General features: G+C 40.8%; 1 protein-coding gene across 4 annotated transcripts in view; it reads right to left on the bottom strand.

The window, feature by feature from the left end:
• The window catches only part of LOC111140887 (drosha ribonuclease III), a 119503-nt gene extending 101969 nt beyond the window's left edge, over positions 1 to 17534 (bottom strand). For 2 of the 4 annotated variants that reach the window (XM_022493133.1, XM_022493134.1), the window contains exons 1-7: positions 17308 to 17462; positions 16094 to 16223; positions 15142 to 15207; positions 13302 to 14135; positions 9233 to 9325; positions 3231 to 3341; positions 2767 to 2998 (exon numbers count right to left, since the gene is read on the bottom strand). In XM_022493133.1, coding sequence (XP_022348841.1) covers positions 2767 to 2998; positions 3231 to 3341; positions 9233 to 9325; positions 13302 to 14135; positions 15142 to 15158 — 1287 coding nt within the window. In that variant the 5' untranslated portion in view covers positions 15159 to 15207; positions 16094 to 16223; positions 17308 to 17462. Of the gene's footprint in view, positions 1 to 2766; positions 2999 to 3230; positions 3342 to 9232; positions 9326 to 13301; positions 14136 to 15141; positions 15208 to 16093; positions 16224 to 17307 lie in introns of all 4 variants that reach the window. The other 2 variants (XM_022493136.1, XM_022493135.1) reach the window with 2 other exon arrangements.
• Positions 17535 to 17603: the final 69 nt, after the last annotated feature.

The following is a 17603-nucleotide window of genomic DNA, read 5'->3' as shown; positions in this document are numbered from 1 at the left end:
TTCAGGTTTGCTGTATCAATACAGAACAATTGTACTGGCATCAGCCATTTGGCGTCACGAGGTCTGCTTATAGTCAAGTGTGAAACTTATTATGGGAACTCGTGGTTGTTTAACTAGACACAGATGTATTGCTTCTCCTATTGTAATATCACTATATATATGGCCTTAATGCTTTGAATAAACTTAGCACTGTTGGACATCCTCCTCAGTGCTCCTCCTGCCCCCATCTCTCTGCTTCTCGAGTTCTTTTCTTCATCCTCTTACCCTCACGTTCCTGGTCGATTTGTCACGCCGGCCGCAACAAGACATAAAAAGCAAGTTAAAGTGAATCCTAAAATCTGGTTGTCCCGAAAGAGGTTTTGCTTTTTCAAAGCTTCAACTCATTACCGACATCAGCAAATCTAGGCTAGCTGACACTCTTTCTACCTCTCTACTCCAGAAGACAAAACACAAAGCTCAATGTTGGGCTTCTAGTTTATTAGTTTTCCTTCTACACCAGTTTTAATACACCCATAAAAGTAGAAGGAAAAAAAACTATGCCTGTTTAAACTCTTTGAACCTCAATGCCTTCACCTTTGTTATTTTAAAGATATTAATATCCATGGCAGCCATTCTCCCTTCTTCCCTGCTAAAAGAACCATGATTCCCTTCAGATTTGGGTAGAGAATTCCTGGTCTCAGGAAAAGTAGGCTCCAGCCAGAGTCCCTCTGACCCTCAAAGATGTCTCTGTCCTCATCCCCCAGAACTAAATATGTTACCTTATGTGGCAGAAAAAACTCTGCAGATGTGATTAAGGAATTTGAGAAGAGGAGATTATCCTGGATAATCTGGGCAGGCTCAATCTAACACGAGCCCTTAAGAGCGGAAAACCTTTCCCAACAGTAGTGAGAGGTGCAGTGAAAAGAGTCAGGAGATTCTCAACACACGGGAGACACTCGACCTGCACTGCTCGTTCTGAAGACGAAGAAAGGGATCTATGAGCCAAGGGATGCACACGGCCCCCAGAAGCTGGAAGCAACCTGCACCAGCCAGCCAGCAAGTGAACAAGGACCTCTGTCCCATAGCCACAAGGAACTCAACTCTGCCAACTACCTGAGAGAGCAAGAAACCAGATTCTCTCCAGAAAGGAACACAGCCTTGCTGACACCTTGATTTAGCCAGTAAGACGTAAGTTTGAGTTCTGACCTACAAAGCTGTGAGATAATAAATGTGTGTTGTGGTGAGCCATGAAGTCTGTGGAAATTTATTATAGCAGCAAAGGAAAATGAAACCCTGGGAAAGACCTATGATGTAGCCCTGGGAAAGGGATGGAAGACAAGATCCACAGGAGCTCTGAGCAAGTTCCTGGAGGAAGGCCCTACCCCACACGATCCCTGCATCCTATGTTTGGACAGAAGTGTGTAAAGACGATGCCTGGGGTCATCCCAGGCATGGGATGGACTTTCCAGAGGCAGCAGATGTCAACCTAGAGCCCTGCCATCAGTGACCCACTGAATGAACACCAGCCACCATGTCCCTCCAGACAACTTGAGAGAAATAAATGCAGCTTCCTTAAGTCACGATTAGTCAAGCATGACTCACACCCACATTCTTAACCGACAGATACCTTCTTTCCAGTAATGTTTTAAGGATGAAGTGAGGTAATGGGGGAAGCACGAGTAAAGCTGCAGCACCATGAAGGTGCTCAGCATGTAAGCTTTCCCCTTCCTGCATCACATAAACCACGACTTAAAACCCTACTCTAGTTTACCAAGCAAAAGACCACACCACGAGATCCCTCAAATTCTTTTTTCTTAAGACAAGAGAGTCTACTTTTAAGTTCCCTGTAGATAACATCCCAGGCCAAGTAGAAGCTAGTTTCACAAAATTCCAAAGAAAATGCTTTTTTATCTAACCTCATCCACTAAATCAGACATCTTCAACTTCTCACCTCCCAAACCAGTAGACGATCATTCCTCCACTCATCCATTTAATCAGTGAGTATTACCACGTGTCTACCTGTGGCAAACAGGCCTAAACTAGTGGGATGGAGTCATAACACCTCTCAGGAGAAAGAGACTAAAATAGAGGGCGACCAAAAATAAAATGGAGATAGGAGGAAAACAAGGAAAAAGAGGCGAGCATATGAAAGAGGAGGTCGTGGAGTTGGATACAGCAACGAGGGAGTGGGCTGCAAGGCCGGGAGCCTCGCCTTGAGCAGCACGTGCACTGAATCTCTCACGAGCCCAGGAAGGGTAACGGGTGAAGATCCCTGCTTCCACAAAGGCAGCCAACAAGCATGGGAAAACTTCCCATGGTTATCTTTGGTCAAGGACAGACTTATAAGAGACAAACTCAAATTTTTATCTCCCATTTTGCCGGGGAAAAGATACACATAAACGCATAACCACAAACTGCATACAGTATTTCTGTGTGAGAGCTGATCAAACCACCAGTATCAAGACTAGCAGTGTTATAAAAATGCAGAATGAAGAGATACCTTAATTAATCTACTGCAGCACTCTTGCATTTGGTTGTATAAAACAACTTTGGTCTACAGCAGTGGTTCTCGACTGGGGAGGGGAGGAGGGGACATCTGGCAGCGTCAGAAGACAGCTTCGGCATCACAAGTGCAGAGGGGTCCTACTGGCATCCTGTGCGTACAGCCCAGAGACGCTGCTCAACGTCTTACAATGCACGGGGCGGGCCCCACCAAAGAACTATCTGACTCCAAATGCCAAAGGTGCCAAAATTGAGAAACCCTGGTCTACAGCTTCTCAGACCTACCACCTGATCCATGGGGTCACTGGAGTAGTAGTTCTCTGAGTGGGTGCAGCGGATCCACACAGGCTTAAGAAGTTCTTCTTCCTCTTCCTCATTTTTGTCAGGCAGTGTCTCCTCCAGCTCTTTTTCCTTTATTGAGGTATAATTCTTCTCTTTGCCAGTGCTCTGGCTATCACTCCATCTGTCTTTTTCTTCCTCCCAACGAGCTCTCTTTTTCTCCCTACTTGGGGAGCGACTTTAAAAGGAGGCAAAGGATGCTAATTATTTAAAATGTTCTTATGTTGTAAAATGATTCTATTTCAACTACTTAGTTCACGTTTTACCTCAAATAAAAAGGCCATACCAAACCACCGTATTTACTTTTGTTAAACCAGTGATTCCTGAACACTAGTCTGATGGCATCAGAATCACCTGAAGTTAGTTGTTTAAAAATACAAATTCCCAGGCCCTACCCCAGATCTACTTACTGATTCACAGTCTCCGGGGGTGGGGCCCAAGAATCTGTATTTTTAATAATCTCCCCAGGTAATTCTGGTGTGCATCCAGCAGGTTCAGGGACAACCGGCAAACCGTAACTCCTAGAAGAGAAAGATATTTTGGAAATATTGGAAAATCTCCACATACAGACAATCTCAGCAACGAGAATACTCGTTTTGAATCTTCCACAGCTTGCTTTGCCAAGAAAAAACAAAGGCTGCACAAAACATGGTTTCAGCTTGGCCAATAAACTGAGCCTGAGGACCATAAATCAAGAGTGAACCTGTTTTATCCTCCCCAACCACCTCTCTGGAAGTCCACACTTGGGTTACTCATTAGTGAACCACCACTCTAATTCTGATCCCTGCACAGATTAATATTAACTCAATTAAAAAGTATAAAAACAACTCAATATCCTTGAATTTCTGCTTGAAATATGCAAAGGCCCATCCTATGGATATGTTTAGAAAGAAAAATCTACAGGACAGATTTTAACTTAAGATCCAAAAATTTAAATGCAACCATACAGACCCTGAGAATGCAGCCACAGACAGTAACTGCTGTATCAGTGCTATGTGGGCATCCTCTGCAGCCACAACTAGCAAAGTCACTATCATCCAAGAAAGCTTACAATCGGATCAAAGTCATAGATTCACTATTCACATCAACTCTACCACTAACTTCTGATTTTATGACAGGAGTGTGCAAGGGTGGAGGGGAGAATGGGTGGATGATTAGAAAGATTACATACATTGATTACTTACTGATATAACTTATAATTTACAATGTACATCATTAATTTTGTTACCAGAAGTTACCATACAATGTATGTACATCCACTGTAGAAAGCTACTAAAGTATTAACAAAAATAAAATAACTCACCCATAAAACCACTCCGAGATAACCACTACATTTCACAAATATGTTAAAACATACAGATACAGGACTATATATAAAGACATACACGGTTTAACAAAAAAACAGGAACTCTATAGCCTGCCTTTCTCACTCAAAAGAAAATCAGGAATACCCTTCCATTTCAATGCATCTATACCTGAACCACTTTTATAATGGGCGCATGCTGTTCTTTTATATATATATGTGGCCATAATTTAACAAATCTAATCAGAGTCATTTAGGCTGTTACCTTCTTTTTTTTTTTCTTTTGCCATCATAAATGCTACTGTGAATCACACTTGTGTCCTTTGTACACCTGTCAAATTATTCCACACAAAGAATGTATACTATTTTTTAAGGCTTTCCTCTAGATAGGTAGTACCAGTTTAGACTACAATCAAAACCACATGTGAGCTCCCATTTCCACACAACCCGTCAATATGATTTTTTTAAATCTCTGCCATTCTGATGAAAGAAGTACCTTATTTAACTTCCAATTTTTTTATCACTACTGAAATAACGTTTCATGTTCACTTTCTTTATGAACATCCCAATCATATGCTATGCCAGTATTGTTAAAATTAGGAATATAGTCTTTTTTATTCATTGAAAAAGGTTTTTGATTAAGATAACTGCCCCTCTGTCAATGGAATGCAACTTCTTTCAGTTTTCTGTCTTCCTTTTAATTCTGTCCATTGCTACATATAACTTACACAGCCAAATCTGGAGATTTTTTTTGCTTATGCTGCCTGCCTTAGTGTAATGTTTGGAATACTTTCCCATCCCAAAGTTAAATAAATATTCTTTATTTCCTTCAGTTACTTATTAACATTAAACTTTTTTATTCTACCTCTCCAAAATATAAGACAGAAATCTAATTTCTATTTTTTCCTCCATATGGCTTATCAATTGTCCCATCAGTTTCTCCTCTGACTTGAAATAATTTTACGATAAATGTAAATTTTCATACTATTTGAATGTTGCTCAATACTTGGGGTATTTTATACCCACATCAAATCGTTTTAATTATTCTGTGTATTGAACATTTTGGTTCCACTAAACTAAGTATCCCAGCATAATTATTTTTCTTCATTATTCTCACTTCTATTCCAAAGAAGAACTGGAGTCATTGTAAAGTTTTAAAACTAGTAGTTCAACTGAAGTTACACTAAAATCATGGATTATTTGAAGAAAACTGGTATTTTTCACAACACTGGCCTCCACTTCCGCTGTGGGAATATGGAATGCCTCCATGCATTTATACCATCTTGTCTTTAGCTACATTTCTAGTTTTCTTCACACTCATCTATATATTTTTTAAGTTTATTAAGATATTTAATTTTAGTTTATTTTCTAGAGTGAATTACATTTTTCCCCACTACATTTTCTTAGGTGTTTCCAGTATTTAGGAAGTATATTAATTTTGGTATATTTCTTTTATAATTGTCAACTTCAGTGAATTAATTCTCATTGTTTCTTAGCTGATCCTCTTGAATTTTCCTGCTAATACCATTAGCTAAAAATGGCAACTCTTAGTTTCCACTAGTATGGGTTGGTTAGTTTGTGTGTTTATTTTAGTGCTCACTACAAGCCTAACACTCTGCTAAGCAATTTACTGACACATTTAATCCTTAGAAGAATCCTATGAGGCAGATATGAACATCTCCTACAGAGGAAACAGAATTATGAACTGCATCACTTGCCCAATATCACAAAGCTATTAAGTGCTAGTTAAATGCTAATACGGTTGTTTCACACAGACATTCTGACATGTACTGAAATCCCACCAAATGTTTATGCCAAGAAACAGGGGCAAAACTATCCTCACTCCACTCCTCTTGAGGCAGTTGTCTTGAATGATGGATGGTCAGAGTTGTCTGTTGTGAATATCAATTAATATTTTTTTTTTAACACTTTGAGAGGGTCATTTCAAAACAGGAGCAAAATATGTTTAGGTGGTGTCTCAGGCACTCCAAACTTCAAATCCAAACTTGAACTTGTTTCTTCACAACAAGCTATACTACAAACTGTAAGTTTTCCTCCTTTACAGTATTTACATCTCTGATTTTAATTTCTCATCCTCTGCATTAGTTGGAACTCATAGAATCCAAGCCTCTGCCTTCTGCAAAAGCTACTGGGCATTGGAGAAGAAACCACTAGACCAAAGAGATTTCCAGCACTCTACATTAATAATCACCAACCTCAAATGGGCCCTCAATGGTTTGAGGCCCACGGTATCTGGCTTCTTTTTCCCCCTGTCCTTAGCAACTCCTCCACAGGTCCTTACTCTGAACAAACTCTTCCTTGTAAATCTCATCTAATCCCTGCCATTTAGTATTTCCATCTGGGATCTCTTTTCTTAACTTTACACCTATGTATCCAATTAACTACCACATAATTCCATTTGGTTGGCTCACAGATTCTCAAACTCCACATACCTAAACTATACTCATCTTGCATCTTTCCTAGTGCTCACCACCCACCATGGGGAGCACCAGATCTCAGGTGATGTCTGCTGACTCTTCCCTCACCATCAGTTATCCTATTGACCCTATCTCAGTCAGTACTGAGATAGTACTACTCAGTTCCCTCTATCGTTCCCCATTACCACTGTCACTGCACTGATCTAGGCACAATCGCTTGTATGGATTACTACAAAAGCCATCTAAACTCATTTCCCAACATCCAGGCTTGACCTTCTCAGAGCACTTGGCTACACTGCAACCTTCACACGTGTGCTTTTCTCTCCCTCTTCCATCCCCTTCCCTAATGCATTCCTATAACACTTCAAGTATCAACTATAAAAAGAGGTAAAATTTGGATTTTTCTATGACTTCCCGAGACTGAGCTCACACTATTATGTTACCAGAGCAACGTGTAATTGCTCTATCAAAAGTACTTCTCATGGCACTTAACTTTCTCATTCCTAAAGTGGGGACTCTTGTGAATGACTGTATCACTCACACCAATACAATACCTGGGACACACATGATTGCAATGTTTTTTGTTCACTTCTTGTTAGGTGACAGTGATAGGCAATGGAACTGCATCTTTTTCCTAACTCGTATGGGAAGGACTGAAAGGTTTAAACACTAAATCAGGCTCTTCTGAGATGGTGTCAATCAGGTTCATTATGAGATGATATTCTCCATCATATTAGAGAAGTTTGTTTATATACCTAGTTTACCAAGTCTTCTATTTATAAGAGGATGCTGGTTCTATTTTAAATACCAAATAAATAGGAACTGACATAACTCTACAGATTTTGACACAAAGAATTAATTATAGGGGCGCCTAGGTGGCTCAGTCATTAAGCATCTGCCTTCAGCTCAGGTCATGATCCCAGGGTCCTGGCATAGAGCCCCGCATTGGCCTCCCTGCTCAGCAGGAAGCCTGCTTCTCCCTCTCCCACTCCCCCTGCTTGTGTTCTCTCTCTTGCTGTCTCTCTGTCAAATAATTTTTAAAATCTTAAAAAAAAAAAAAAAAGAATTAGTTATAGATTTCCTAATACTAACCAATTTACCCATGCAATCATGGAGTAAACTATTATTTAGCATGCTAGTAAAAACAACTGGCTAATATACTAATCAGTATTTTCATATCCATATTCATAAGAGAGATGGTTTTGTAGTTTTCTTTCCATTAGGTTACTAACATTTTGCCATGTCGGTTTTCTGGGCGTCACAGCATGAGCTGAGCTCACCTTCCATCTTCATCAATGTTTTAGAACGGTCTAAAACTTTTTTGAACATGATATAAATCCAACTTTTTTAATTTTTTCCAGTTACTGGCCTAATACACTTTTTGCTTCTTAAGTGATTTGTAGTATCTGCTTTCATCGAAATCAATGCATCACAACCAAGTTTTTAAATTTTATAAATATAGCATCTGTACTTATACCAACATACGAGAATTTTTAAATTCCCTTCCTTTTTTTAAAATTTTTTATTTATTTATTTGACACAGAGAGAGAGCAAGCAGACAGAGTAGCATGTAGAGGGAGAGGGAGAAGCAGGCTCCCCAATGAGCAAGGAGCCCGATGTGGGGCTCGATCCCAGGACCCTGGGATCGGGGCCTGAGCCAGAAATAGTCTCTTAACCAAGTGAGCCACCCCGGCACTCTAAATCCCCTTCATTCTTATGATCCATTCTTTCTTCTACCTAATAGAATGTCGTTTTTCTTTTCCTGATTTGCCACTTTATAAATCATATGACCTTTCAAAGAAGTCTTGCATTTACCTCCAAATATTGTTATAGTGCTATAGTTCTGTTTGCTATTTAATTTTTTTACCTTTAAATCCCTTTTTCTGCATTTCTTATACTCTACCAATATGCAGAGCCAAGTAATCAGATAATTATGTAAACATATTTATATATATTACATATAATCCTACATATAAAATATATACATACATAGTTATCATTTATTTGGCACTAACTCTGGACCCAGTTCTAAGTGTTTTTACATGTATTATCTCAATGACTACTAGCCACTGAATAAAGCAAGTGTAACTGTTCTTATTTTAGACAAAGACACTGAGGCTTCAAATGGTTAGATAATTCTGCCCAATATCAAAACTGGGAGAATAAATGACCCCTAATCTATCAGACTCCAGAGTGCTATTCTTGATTATAGGTCCACAAATTTTACCTCTTGATATAGAACTGGTTACACCTATAGATTTTGGTTTACAGCGATCTCAGTGTTGTTCTTCTAAATAAATAAAATGTGACTGGAGTTTGTTTTTGTTTTTTTTTTTTTTCTGAAACAAGTAAATTTAAGAGCATAATTATGAATTCCCAAGTTTTCTTTTTTTACACCTTAAATTATTAATGTGTATATTGTTTTATAGCAATTGAGGCCAGAAAAAGTGACCTGTAAAATTTCTGATTTTTGGAAATCTATCAAGATTTTCCTTGTGCATCTTTAATACATCTTGAAAGTAAAGGTTTTTAAGTTACTAGCTGATTTAGCTTTTCACAGGGCATTTTGGATAGACTCAGGCTACTTTGAAGACTTGGTGATGTTATGTATAAGCACAAAACCTAATTCAAGGAGATCTAGGACTTTTTTCAGTGTCAACTCCTTGCTTACCTTCCAGATCTCTTATACTCTTTTTTGTAGGACCTTTCCAGAGATGGTGATCTTCGGCTGTCCCGGTGCCTGTGTCTCTCCCGTTCCCGCTCTCTTAAAGGAATTAAGACACAGAGCTGTTTTCAACAGAAAGACTCAAAAACACCATCTCTTTTCACTAAATTCATCTTCTAAATAAATGGACCTCACAAATTTTTCAGGCACTATTCTCCATGGGACATTTTTATTCATATTTATTAAAGGATAAAGGCGCTTTTCACTTTACAGAAGTTAACTTGGACATTTTTTGTTGTTTTCTTTAAAGAAAGAAGTCATACTTGATGCTAAGCAGCAAAGGGATTTATGATAATCTTCTCTCCAGATGGTCCAACCAGCCAATCCTCAGTTGTTTAACCTACAGGGAAAAGTTTCAAGGATTCTACTACCTAGTCATTTCAAAAAAACTCTCAATTTCATCCATGAAATAAATGTAAATTAAAACTCTTATTGGGAAAATTAAGATAAGGTTCTATAATTGAAGAGTTCTAAACTCTTACAGGTTAGAGGCCTGAGTTACAGTTCTAGGTATCCCTGGTACCTAGCCATGGGTATCCCTGATACCTAGTCACTTCACCTTAATATGCTGTTTTCATCTGGAAACAACTCTAAATGGAGACACTGGGTTTATGCAACATAAAATAGAATGAGGGATTTTAAAACCTTTCAATGTAAAATGGGAATTTAATAATGATAACAATAATAACTTCTGAGTCTATTTAGTAAGTGCAATGAGGATCTGGAATAAAACTTGGAACTCTATATAGAGTATTTAAATCAGAACTAAATCTAAGGGAAATAACCACCCAATCTTAGAATGAAAAAAAAAAAAAAAAAAAGTCATAGTAGCCGGGATCCAGCAAGAAGACTACAAATAGGTCTAAACTCAAAAACATCCCCCAACCTATTGCCAAGTAGAAGAAATGTAAATATACTGAAAAGCAAAGCTTACAAAAATGATCGACTGTGTAGATATTAAAGCAGAAATTGTTTTTTCACTTAAAGATCATTCCTCCTCAAGAAAGATTCCCTCTGACATGTGTATAAACCTCAGGTATACACCGGCTATCCAAAATAAAGTAGCCTGAGCTTGGGATTCCACATTCTTTATCTCATACACTTCTAAAATTACAGTTTACTGAGGTCCCCGGCTGGCTCAGTCAGTAGAACATGCAACTCCTGCTCCTGGGGTTTGAGCCCCACATGGGGTGTAGAGATTCCTTTAAAAAAATTAATAAATAAAATTACAGCTTACTTTTAAGCAGTAAAATCCCAAGTAGTGAGTGGTACCACATGACAAATAAAATGTAATGTGTATTGGCATGGTGGTTGAAAAGAATAATTGCCTATATTTCCAAGTAAAAACTCAACTGAAAGAACAACCCTAATTTTTTGTTTGTATTTTAACATCCAGGCAACAGAATTTTTCATCTGAGAACGACACTTCTGACAATGACTGCTACCTTGGAGTGGATGTAAACTGAGGAGGCCAATGTAGATATAAAGCACATTAGTAACACTTTATAATGAACCCATGTAAAGCAAGAAAAACAATGTTTGGGTTACTTTTCCAAAGACTCTCCATTGTCCGCAAGCATCCAGATATTCCTTAGTACATAATACTAGCTCTCCGATGGCTACACATTGTACTCACCAGGACAGCTACGGGGATTATTATGCGATAGCCCCACTCAGGTCTGGGAAACCACTGCACTGACCCCACCAACACTGCAGAACAGCATGCTTAGTACACTGCATCTGTGGCTGTTTCTTTTCCCATTCCCCAGACTAACCTTGATCTTTCCTGATAATAAATACACATACCCACTTCTTCACAAACTTCCTCTAGAAATAGTTTGTCCTAAAACAATCTGGTAATTAGTATTTAACCATATTTTAGAGGAGAAAAAGAAGGAAGATGGGATCTGAAAAAGGATAGACTGACTTACCCTAAGCAGCAAGCGGAGAAGTCACCAGATGAGAGACCACAGAATTTACATAAACTTAACACGATCTAATGCACAAATTTGTGACGTTTTGGTTTTCTCCAATATACTTCTAGAAGTTATGCTAGGACATCCTGTGCCCCCTTTTTTTATTCACAGAAACATTCCATATAAGACAGACGACTGACACTCTACCTAAGACCTCAAAGGGAGCTGACTATAATGTGGCCCTGACACTAAGGCAGCTCCAAGGCAGACACCCAAATGCATTACAAAGCAATTCCAACAGAAATAAAGGCCATGTAGAAAGATGAGCTACCTGCCTAAGCAGGTCTTTACTATGTAAAAGAGCTGTGGTTTGGGATAATGCAGATTCGTGGCACTCGATTTCACTTACCAGGAGAGATCCTCAGGTGACAGGACATAAGGTTCTTTAAATAAACACATAGCTCCAAGTTTAAGCCTGATCCAAGAATTTAGGATTTTTACAGCAGAGCCCTAAAAATTCCTCTAACTGCAGCAGCCCAAAATGGGGTGGGGGGGGGAGCGTCCTTCTAGAATGTTGAAGTCCACAGCAAAGTGTTTCCCCAGAGACAGGATTATTAACAATCATTTCAAAGTCTAAAGAAAACTATTAACACTTTCCAGTTTAGATTTTTACCATAAAATTATAAAATAAACTATCATAGGCCTCTGCCAATTAGTCCATCAGAGAAAAATTAAGGACAAAACTGACTAGAAACAGTAATTCACACCGAAAAGATTTTTTAGAGTCTATCAACTCTCAGCCAGGTCTGACCCACCAGAAATCAGTTATCTCTGCAAGAAGTAAGTTCTCTTCTACCTTCCACTGGGCATCAGGAAGAGGAAACAACACATTTTCCTTCCAAACTTTCTAAGCACTAGTCACTCTCTTCAGGACTGAGAATGACTACTATCATTAACTGGCAAAATGTTCAGTCATTACCTTGAAAGTCAACAGCCATGAGAAAAATGTGGAAACCGAGAAGTGAACCGATTCCACAGGAGCCAAGACCAGTTCTCCACAAGCCCACATAGTGAAGTGACCTGGGTTGGGGAGCTCAAACCCTTTCAGCACAGAAGTTCCATAGGACAATGAAGGTAAACACATCACAGGGGACAGAAGGAGAAGCACCACTACTAGCTCGACAAATGGAAAGCTTCAACAATTAAAAAGAGTTCACTGAAGGTACAAATTACTTGGTACAATTGTTATCTACACAGTTTTACTTTTCCATCTAAACCACTGGTTCTTAGACTTTTGGAGAAAAGTCTTGAGACTCTGCTGTGAGGTACCACTTTACTTACAGAAAAACATGCAGACACATAAAATTCGGCATATAACTTCACAGCATTTCTATAAACCCATCTATGAGTCCCAGTTTAGAAATGCCTGCTGGAAACCTTACTTTCTTACATATATCTGCTACAAATATTTGGTCTCTTGAAAAAAATGAATGCGATCTGGAATGAAACAGTATTTTTCAAATACAACTTTCCTCAGTATGAATACATTTCAATGCAACAAAATCAAATTAAAAACTATTTTGAAAACTTTGTAACCAACGTTATTGGATTTTACAAGGAACCAGAGCAAGAAGGCAACTATGTACAATAAACTTCCACTTATCCTAAAAACCAGAAAGCAAGTTCAGCTTAACTAATTCAATTCCTAATACCATACACAGATCAGTTCCAAAAGAACTCAGGTGCTTTAACCCGATACGGTGATCATACTGAACAAAAATAAATATGATAATGCAAAAAAACACACGAAAAAGCAATACATGAACCTTCATAGATCACTAAAAGGTCAGCTGTATTACGCAGAGTAATCAGCTTACACTCACGGCAATGAATCTACAATGATACTTTTGAAATGCTTTTCAAAAGTGGCTTCTCTGACATTGACTACTTTGTCAGTTGTCTCTTCCTCTTCAAAACAGCCCCAAACATGTTTTCTTCCCTTTATAAATAAAAAATGCACCGCTGGACCTTTTTGGTTTGGTTTTCTGAGAAACCCAAATGGACCTCTGCAGTTCACTAAGAACACACACGGGCTTTACCTGCTCCGCTCATAGCTCCGGTGACGGGAGGGCGTTCTCCCTCGGTCGTAATCTGATCTGTAGCGGCTGTCTTGTCTTCTCCTGTCAGGACTTCGGCCTCGTTCCCTCCGATCCAGGGACCGATGCCTCTCGCCTCGCCCGTGACTGTGATCCCGGTGCCTGTGATCCTCATAGTGCTTGAGCCTTTCTGGGGACCTTCTCTCACTGGGAGCCTTTGGGAGTGGGTATGGAGGGAGGTGCCTAAAATGAGGACTACTGCTATTATTAGCACTGGGCGGGAAAGAACTGGGGTTGTTCTGGAAGCTATTAAAATTGGGAGGTGGGAAATTATGGTGTGAGTATCCTGGAGGGTACTGATAATTGACCTGCTGTGGCATGACCGGAGGGGGTGGGGGGTGGGGCATGGAAGGAGGGGGCATCATGAAGGGGAAAGTGCCTTGTCCAGGAGGTGCTCCAGGGACTGGGGGGTTATTAGGACAGGGCACTGGTGGCGGCATAGGAGGAAAACAGGGAGGCACAGGGAAGGGGGGCCTCATCTGGTGGTTTGGGAAGGGGGGCCGTATAGGGCAGGGGGGAAGAGGGCCTTGGGCTGATGGAGGCATGGGAGGAGGGAAGGGGACAAAGTCTGGTCGTGGAGGCAGAAAATTGGGGGCTGGAGAGTTTGAGAACGTGGTAGAAGGGGCACTTGGGGGTTCGTATTGATATTGCACAGGAGGCTGCTGAGGGTGAAGTAGTCTCAAATTTTGGGGCCTGAAGGCTGGGGCTGAGGGTCTGGCTCCATGTCCTCCTCGCCCTCGGGGACACCCTCGTCCTGGGTGGAACGACATTCTATGACTTTACGGGAAGTAAGAAAAAGAGAAAAAGAAAAAAGAACCTAAAACTCACCATAAACAGGGTTTCACAAATGCCTGACCACCTTCCCGAGCAACGGACAGACCCCTTCAGCCACTGGATTAGTCCACCCATCTGACGCTGTGTTCTCTGTAATACCTCAAACTCCTCACAGCCAATAAACTCTTCTTCCCCTGTCTCAGTCCCTGGCTTCTGTCATCCTTCAGAATGATGAACTCAACATCCCACTGTTAAATTAGTTGCTGTTCTGTCTGTGCTCAGGCTCCCCAAAAATCTGAACCTTGCCACATCATCCCACCCACACACCCCACATTCTCTACATCTCTACATCTGCACCAGCATCTTCGTCTTCACCTTCCTCCACTCAGCAGAGACTCCATAAATGCAACATAACAGGTTCTACAAGGAATTAGTAACCCTCCCCTCTAAGACAATACCACTGGCTCCTCTTTTAGTGTTTCCTATCTCAATAGATAATAGCGTTTATTGGTCCTCAAATCATACACGAGGGAATTATCTGGTAACTTTTCTTTCCTTATTCCCTTTAGCCAAAAATTTATTTTAAATCCCCATCACTTCTCTTCATATAAATATTTCCTGATTTCATCCACTTCACACCATCATTTCTTCCCTGGCTACAATAATAACACCCTTGCTGGCCTTTCTACAATCACTATCGCCACCTACCAGGCCTTCGTCAGGTTTCCCCTCTCACACTCTGCGCTGCTTCTTGGCAGGTTCTATAGTAAATCACAATTCACCAACTAGTTACCTCATTCCACCTTTCACATCTGGCTGTCCCTCAGAACTATAAGCTCCATCAGGGTAGGGCTCTGGTGTGTTCCTAGCCATGAACATGGCTCACGTGAACACATTTCCTCCGCTCCACACATATCAAAATCCCTCCCACACCCTAGGCCCCCAGTGCCAGTGTTTGCTCTTCTCTCTGCTGTCACAAAACCCCTACCATTACAGTCACACCACTCACCACGTATTGCCTTGCATTATGACGTACTGTCTGGATATGTCACATCTTCCACAGAGAACATAAGCGCTAGAGGACAGAAAGAATAAAACAGGCATAAAAATGTTTCCCCAACTGCTAACGTCTTAATGCTGATTTTACATTCTCCAACGCATTAAGCATACCGACAATATTAAGAGTATATCCCCCAAATTAATGTTTACAACTAACTGTTAAGATGTCCTTATCACAATGAGACTAGCAGTCAAATTCAAATATAACTGTAATTTGTAAACACAAGTTATCCTTGATTTCATCCTCAGCTTTCCATGGAAAAATGCTGTGACTGTGAATGACTTTCTAAATACTTAAGCTTCAGCAAATATTTTAAAAACTCAAATAAATATTAAATGCAAAAAATGTTAATGTAGAAGCATCTTCCTAAAGTCTATCTAACTAAAAGTTTTACCAATAGGCTTACGGTAGATTTTTAAAAGGTTCAAGAAAGTAATGTCAAATTATCTAGCTGTATCACTCAGCGTGCCTAGTAACTAGTTGGCATCAAATAATATCTGATTTATGATTATTATCAGTCTAAGGCCTTCATGATAACCGTCGGACCTACATAGTTGATCTTGCCACCACAGGCTACTCACGGCTCATGGCCAACAGAATCTAATGCTTGGCATTTAAGGGCTTCTATAACCTGGACCCAACTTCTTCCAGGCTTATCCTCCATCACCTTCCCTATGAAGTGCCTATCACCCCAGATCTTCCCAGTTGCCTAACATACCAAGTACTATCACCCAGCTTGCTCTTTGCTCCCACTCTTCTAAAATCCCCTGCTCTATGAATCTGTCCACTGCATTTCATCTACCTACATAAGCTGCCACCTCTTTTGTGAAGATTTTCCTAGTGCCCTTTAGAAAGTAATCCCATTCCCTCTAGACTTACTTACTTCTTTTACAGCACTTACCAGAGGCTGTCTCATATTATAGTCATGTGTGCACATTTCTAACTCCTCCTCCACTAGAGTATTAGCTCCTTGAGGACATGGGTTGATTCATAGTCATTTCTGTATCCTTCACAGCCCCTGGCAGAACATCCTGCACATAGTAGGTGGTCAATAAATGTTTACTATCTCACCAATGGCATAGGTTTCTATGTTGCTATTGTACATTTCCCTTTCACATATACCCATGACATATCTGCATTACCAAAACCAAAGAGTAGGCCTTTTCAGCTTCAGGGGATATTCGATGAGCCTACACATGTGGCAGGCCCTGTGGACTCAATGTTGAGTAAGACACACAGCCTGCAAGACTCAAGCAATGAATCCACTTTAAAAAAAAACACATCTTTTAAAAAAATAAATAAATAAGGCAATAACCAAGAAAAAAGAGAAAAGAGGTATGCACAGGATCTAGGGAACGCAAAGGAGTGTATTGAACCTAGAGGTGGGAAACACGATCACCACCACTTGTAACAGTGTGTAATAGTTCAACCTTCAGGATTAGATCCCCAGGGATGTTTCTATAGAGAGAATACCTGAAAACACTGATTATGAAACTGATATACTGAAGGCACAGTCAGACTGTGCTACGGATGCAAACTTTAATTCAAAGCCAAAAGTCAAGGAATTCACTGCAACTGGAAGAACACTTATTTTCTGCGTCTGTCTACTCCTAGCTTGCTGTATGGAAGGAGGGAAACCGAGGGAGCTGTTTCGCATAGTTAACACGTCCAGGAACATCAGTCTATGTTGAAAGAGTTGCAAAGCGTGCCTACGTTATTAAGAACACCCTTTCCCCCACTTGCATCCCCAAGCCAGTCACCTTCGTCCCGCTGATCTGTAATTGCGTTTCCCTGTTTGCATCTCCCGCCAGACTGTGAGCCCCACGAGGCAAGCGCGGGGCTCACGGTCTCCCTCCGCTCCGAGACCCGGGCGGCCCCAGGCCTGGACCACCGCAAGCGCTCCACAAATGAATGAAAGGCCGCATTTTTTACTTCTATTTGTCTGCAAGATTCGGGCCTAGGGTCGCTTTTTTGCTCTTAGCTGCAGATCTGAAGAGGGGCTGCCCGACCTTAATTTAAAGGCGCCTGTCGCCCCAGCCCCGGACTCCAGCCCCGTTTAAACCGGACACTCGGAAAGGCTCCCTGTTCCAACACCCACAAGTTGCCCCTTTTTACCTACAAAAGGCCCTCGGGCCGCGAGGTTGCCGTCAAAGCAAAGCTAGGCTTATCCTGCAGCCGCCAAGACCATAGCGCCACCCGCGCCTCCGGAACAGGAAACCGAGGAAATTAAAAAGCAAACCTGAGAAAGCTGGACCGCGACAGGGAAAGCTCTTGGGCCCGCCTCAGCGCCTTGTGCTCGGTGATTGGCGCGTCAACGAGAGCGATGGACACCTAAGCCAATCACCTTCGTAAAGCGCTCCGGCCCCCGCCCCCTGCCCTCTGGGTCTTCCAATGAGGAACCGCAACCGGGT

Source organism: Enhydra lutris, unplaced genomic scaffold, assembly GCF_002288905.1.
Source record: "Enhydra lutris kenyoni isolate GAN:26980312 unplaced genomic scaffold, ASM228890v2 scaffoldscaffold5, whole genome shotgun sequence".
Taxonomy (NCBI): Eukaryota; Metazoa; Chordata; class Mammalia; order Carnivora; family Mustelidae; genus Enhydra; species Enhydra lutris.
Note: the sequence above shows the minus strand (reverse complement) of the source record. Positions and strands in the feature narration are given on the sequence as shown.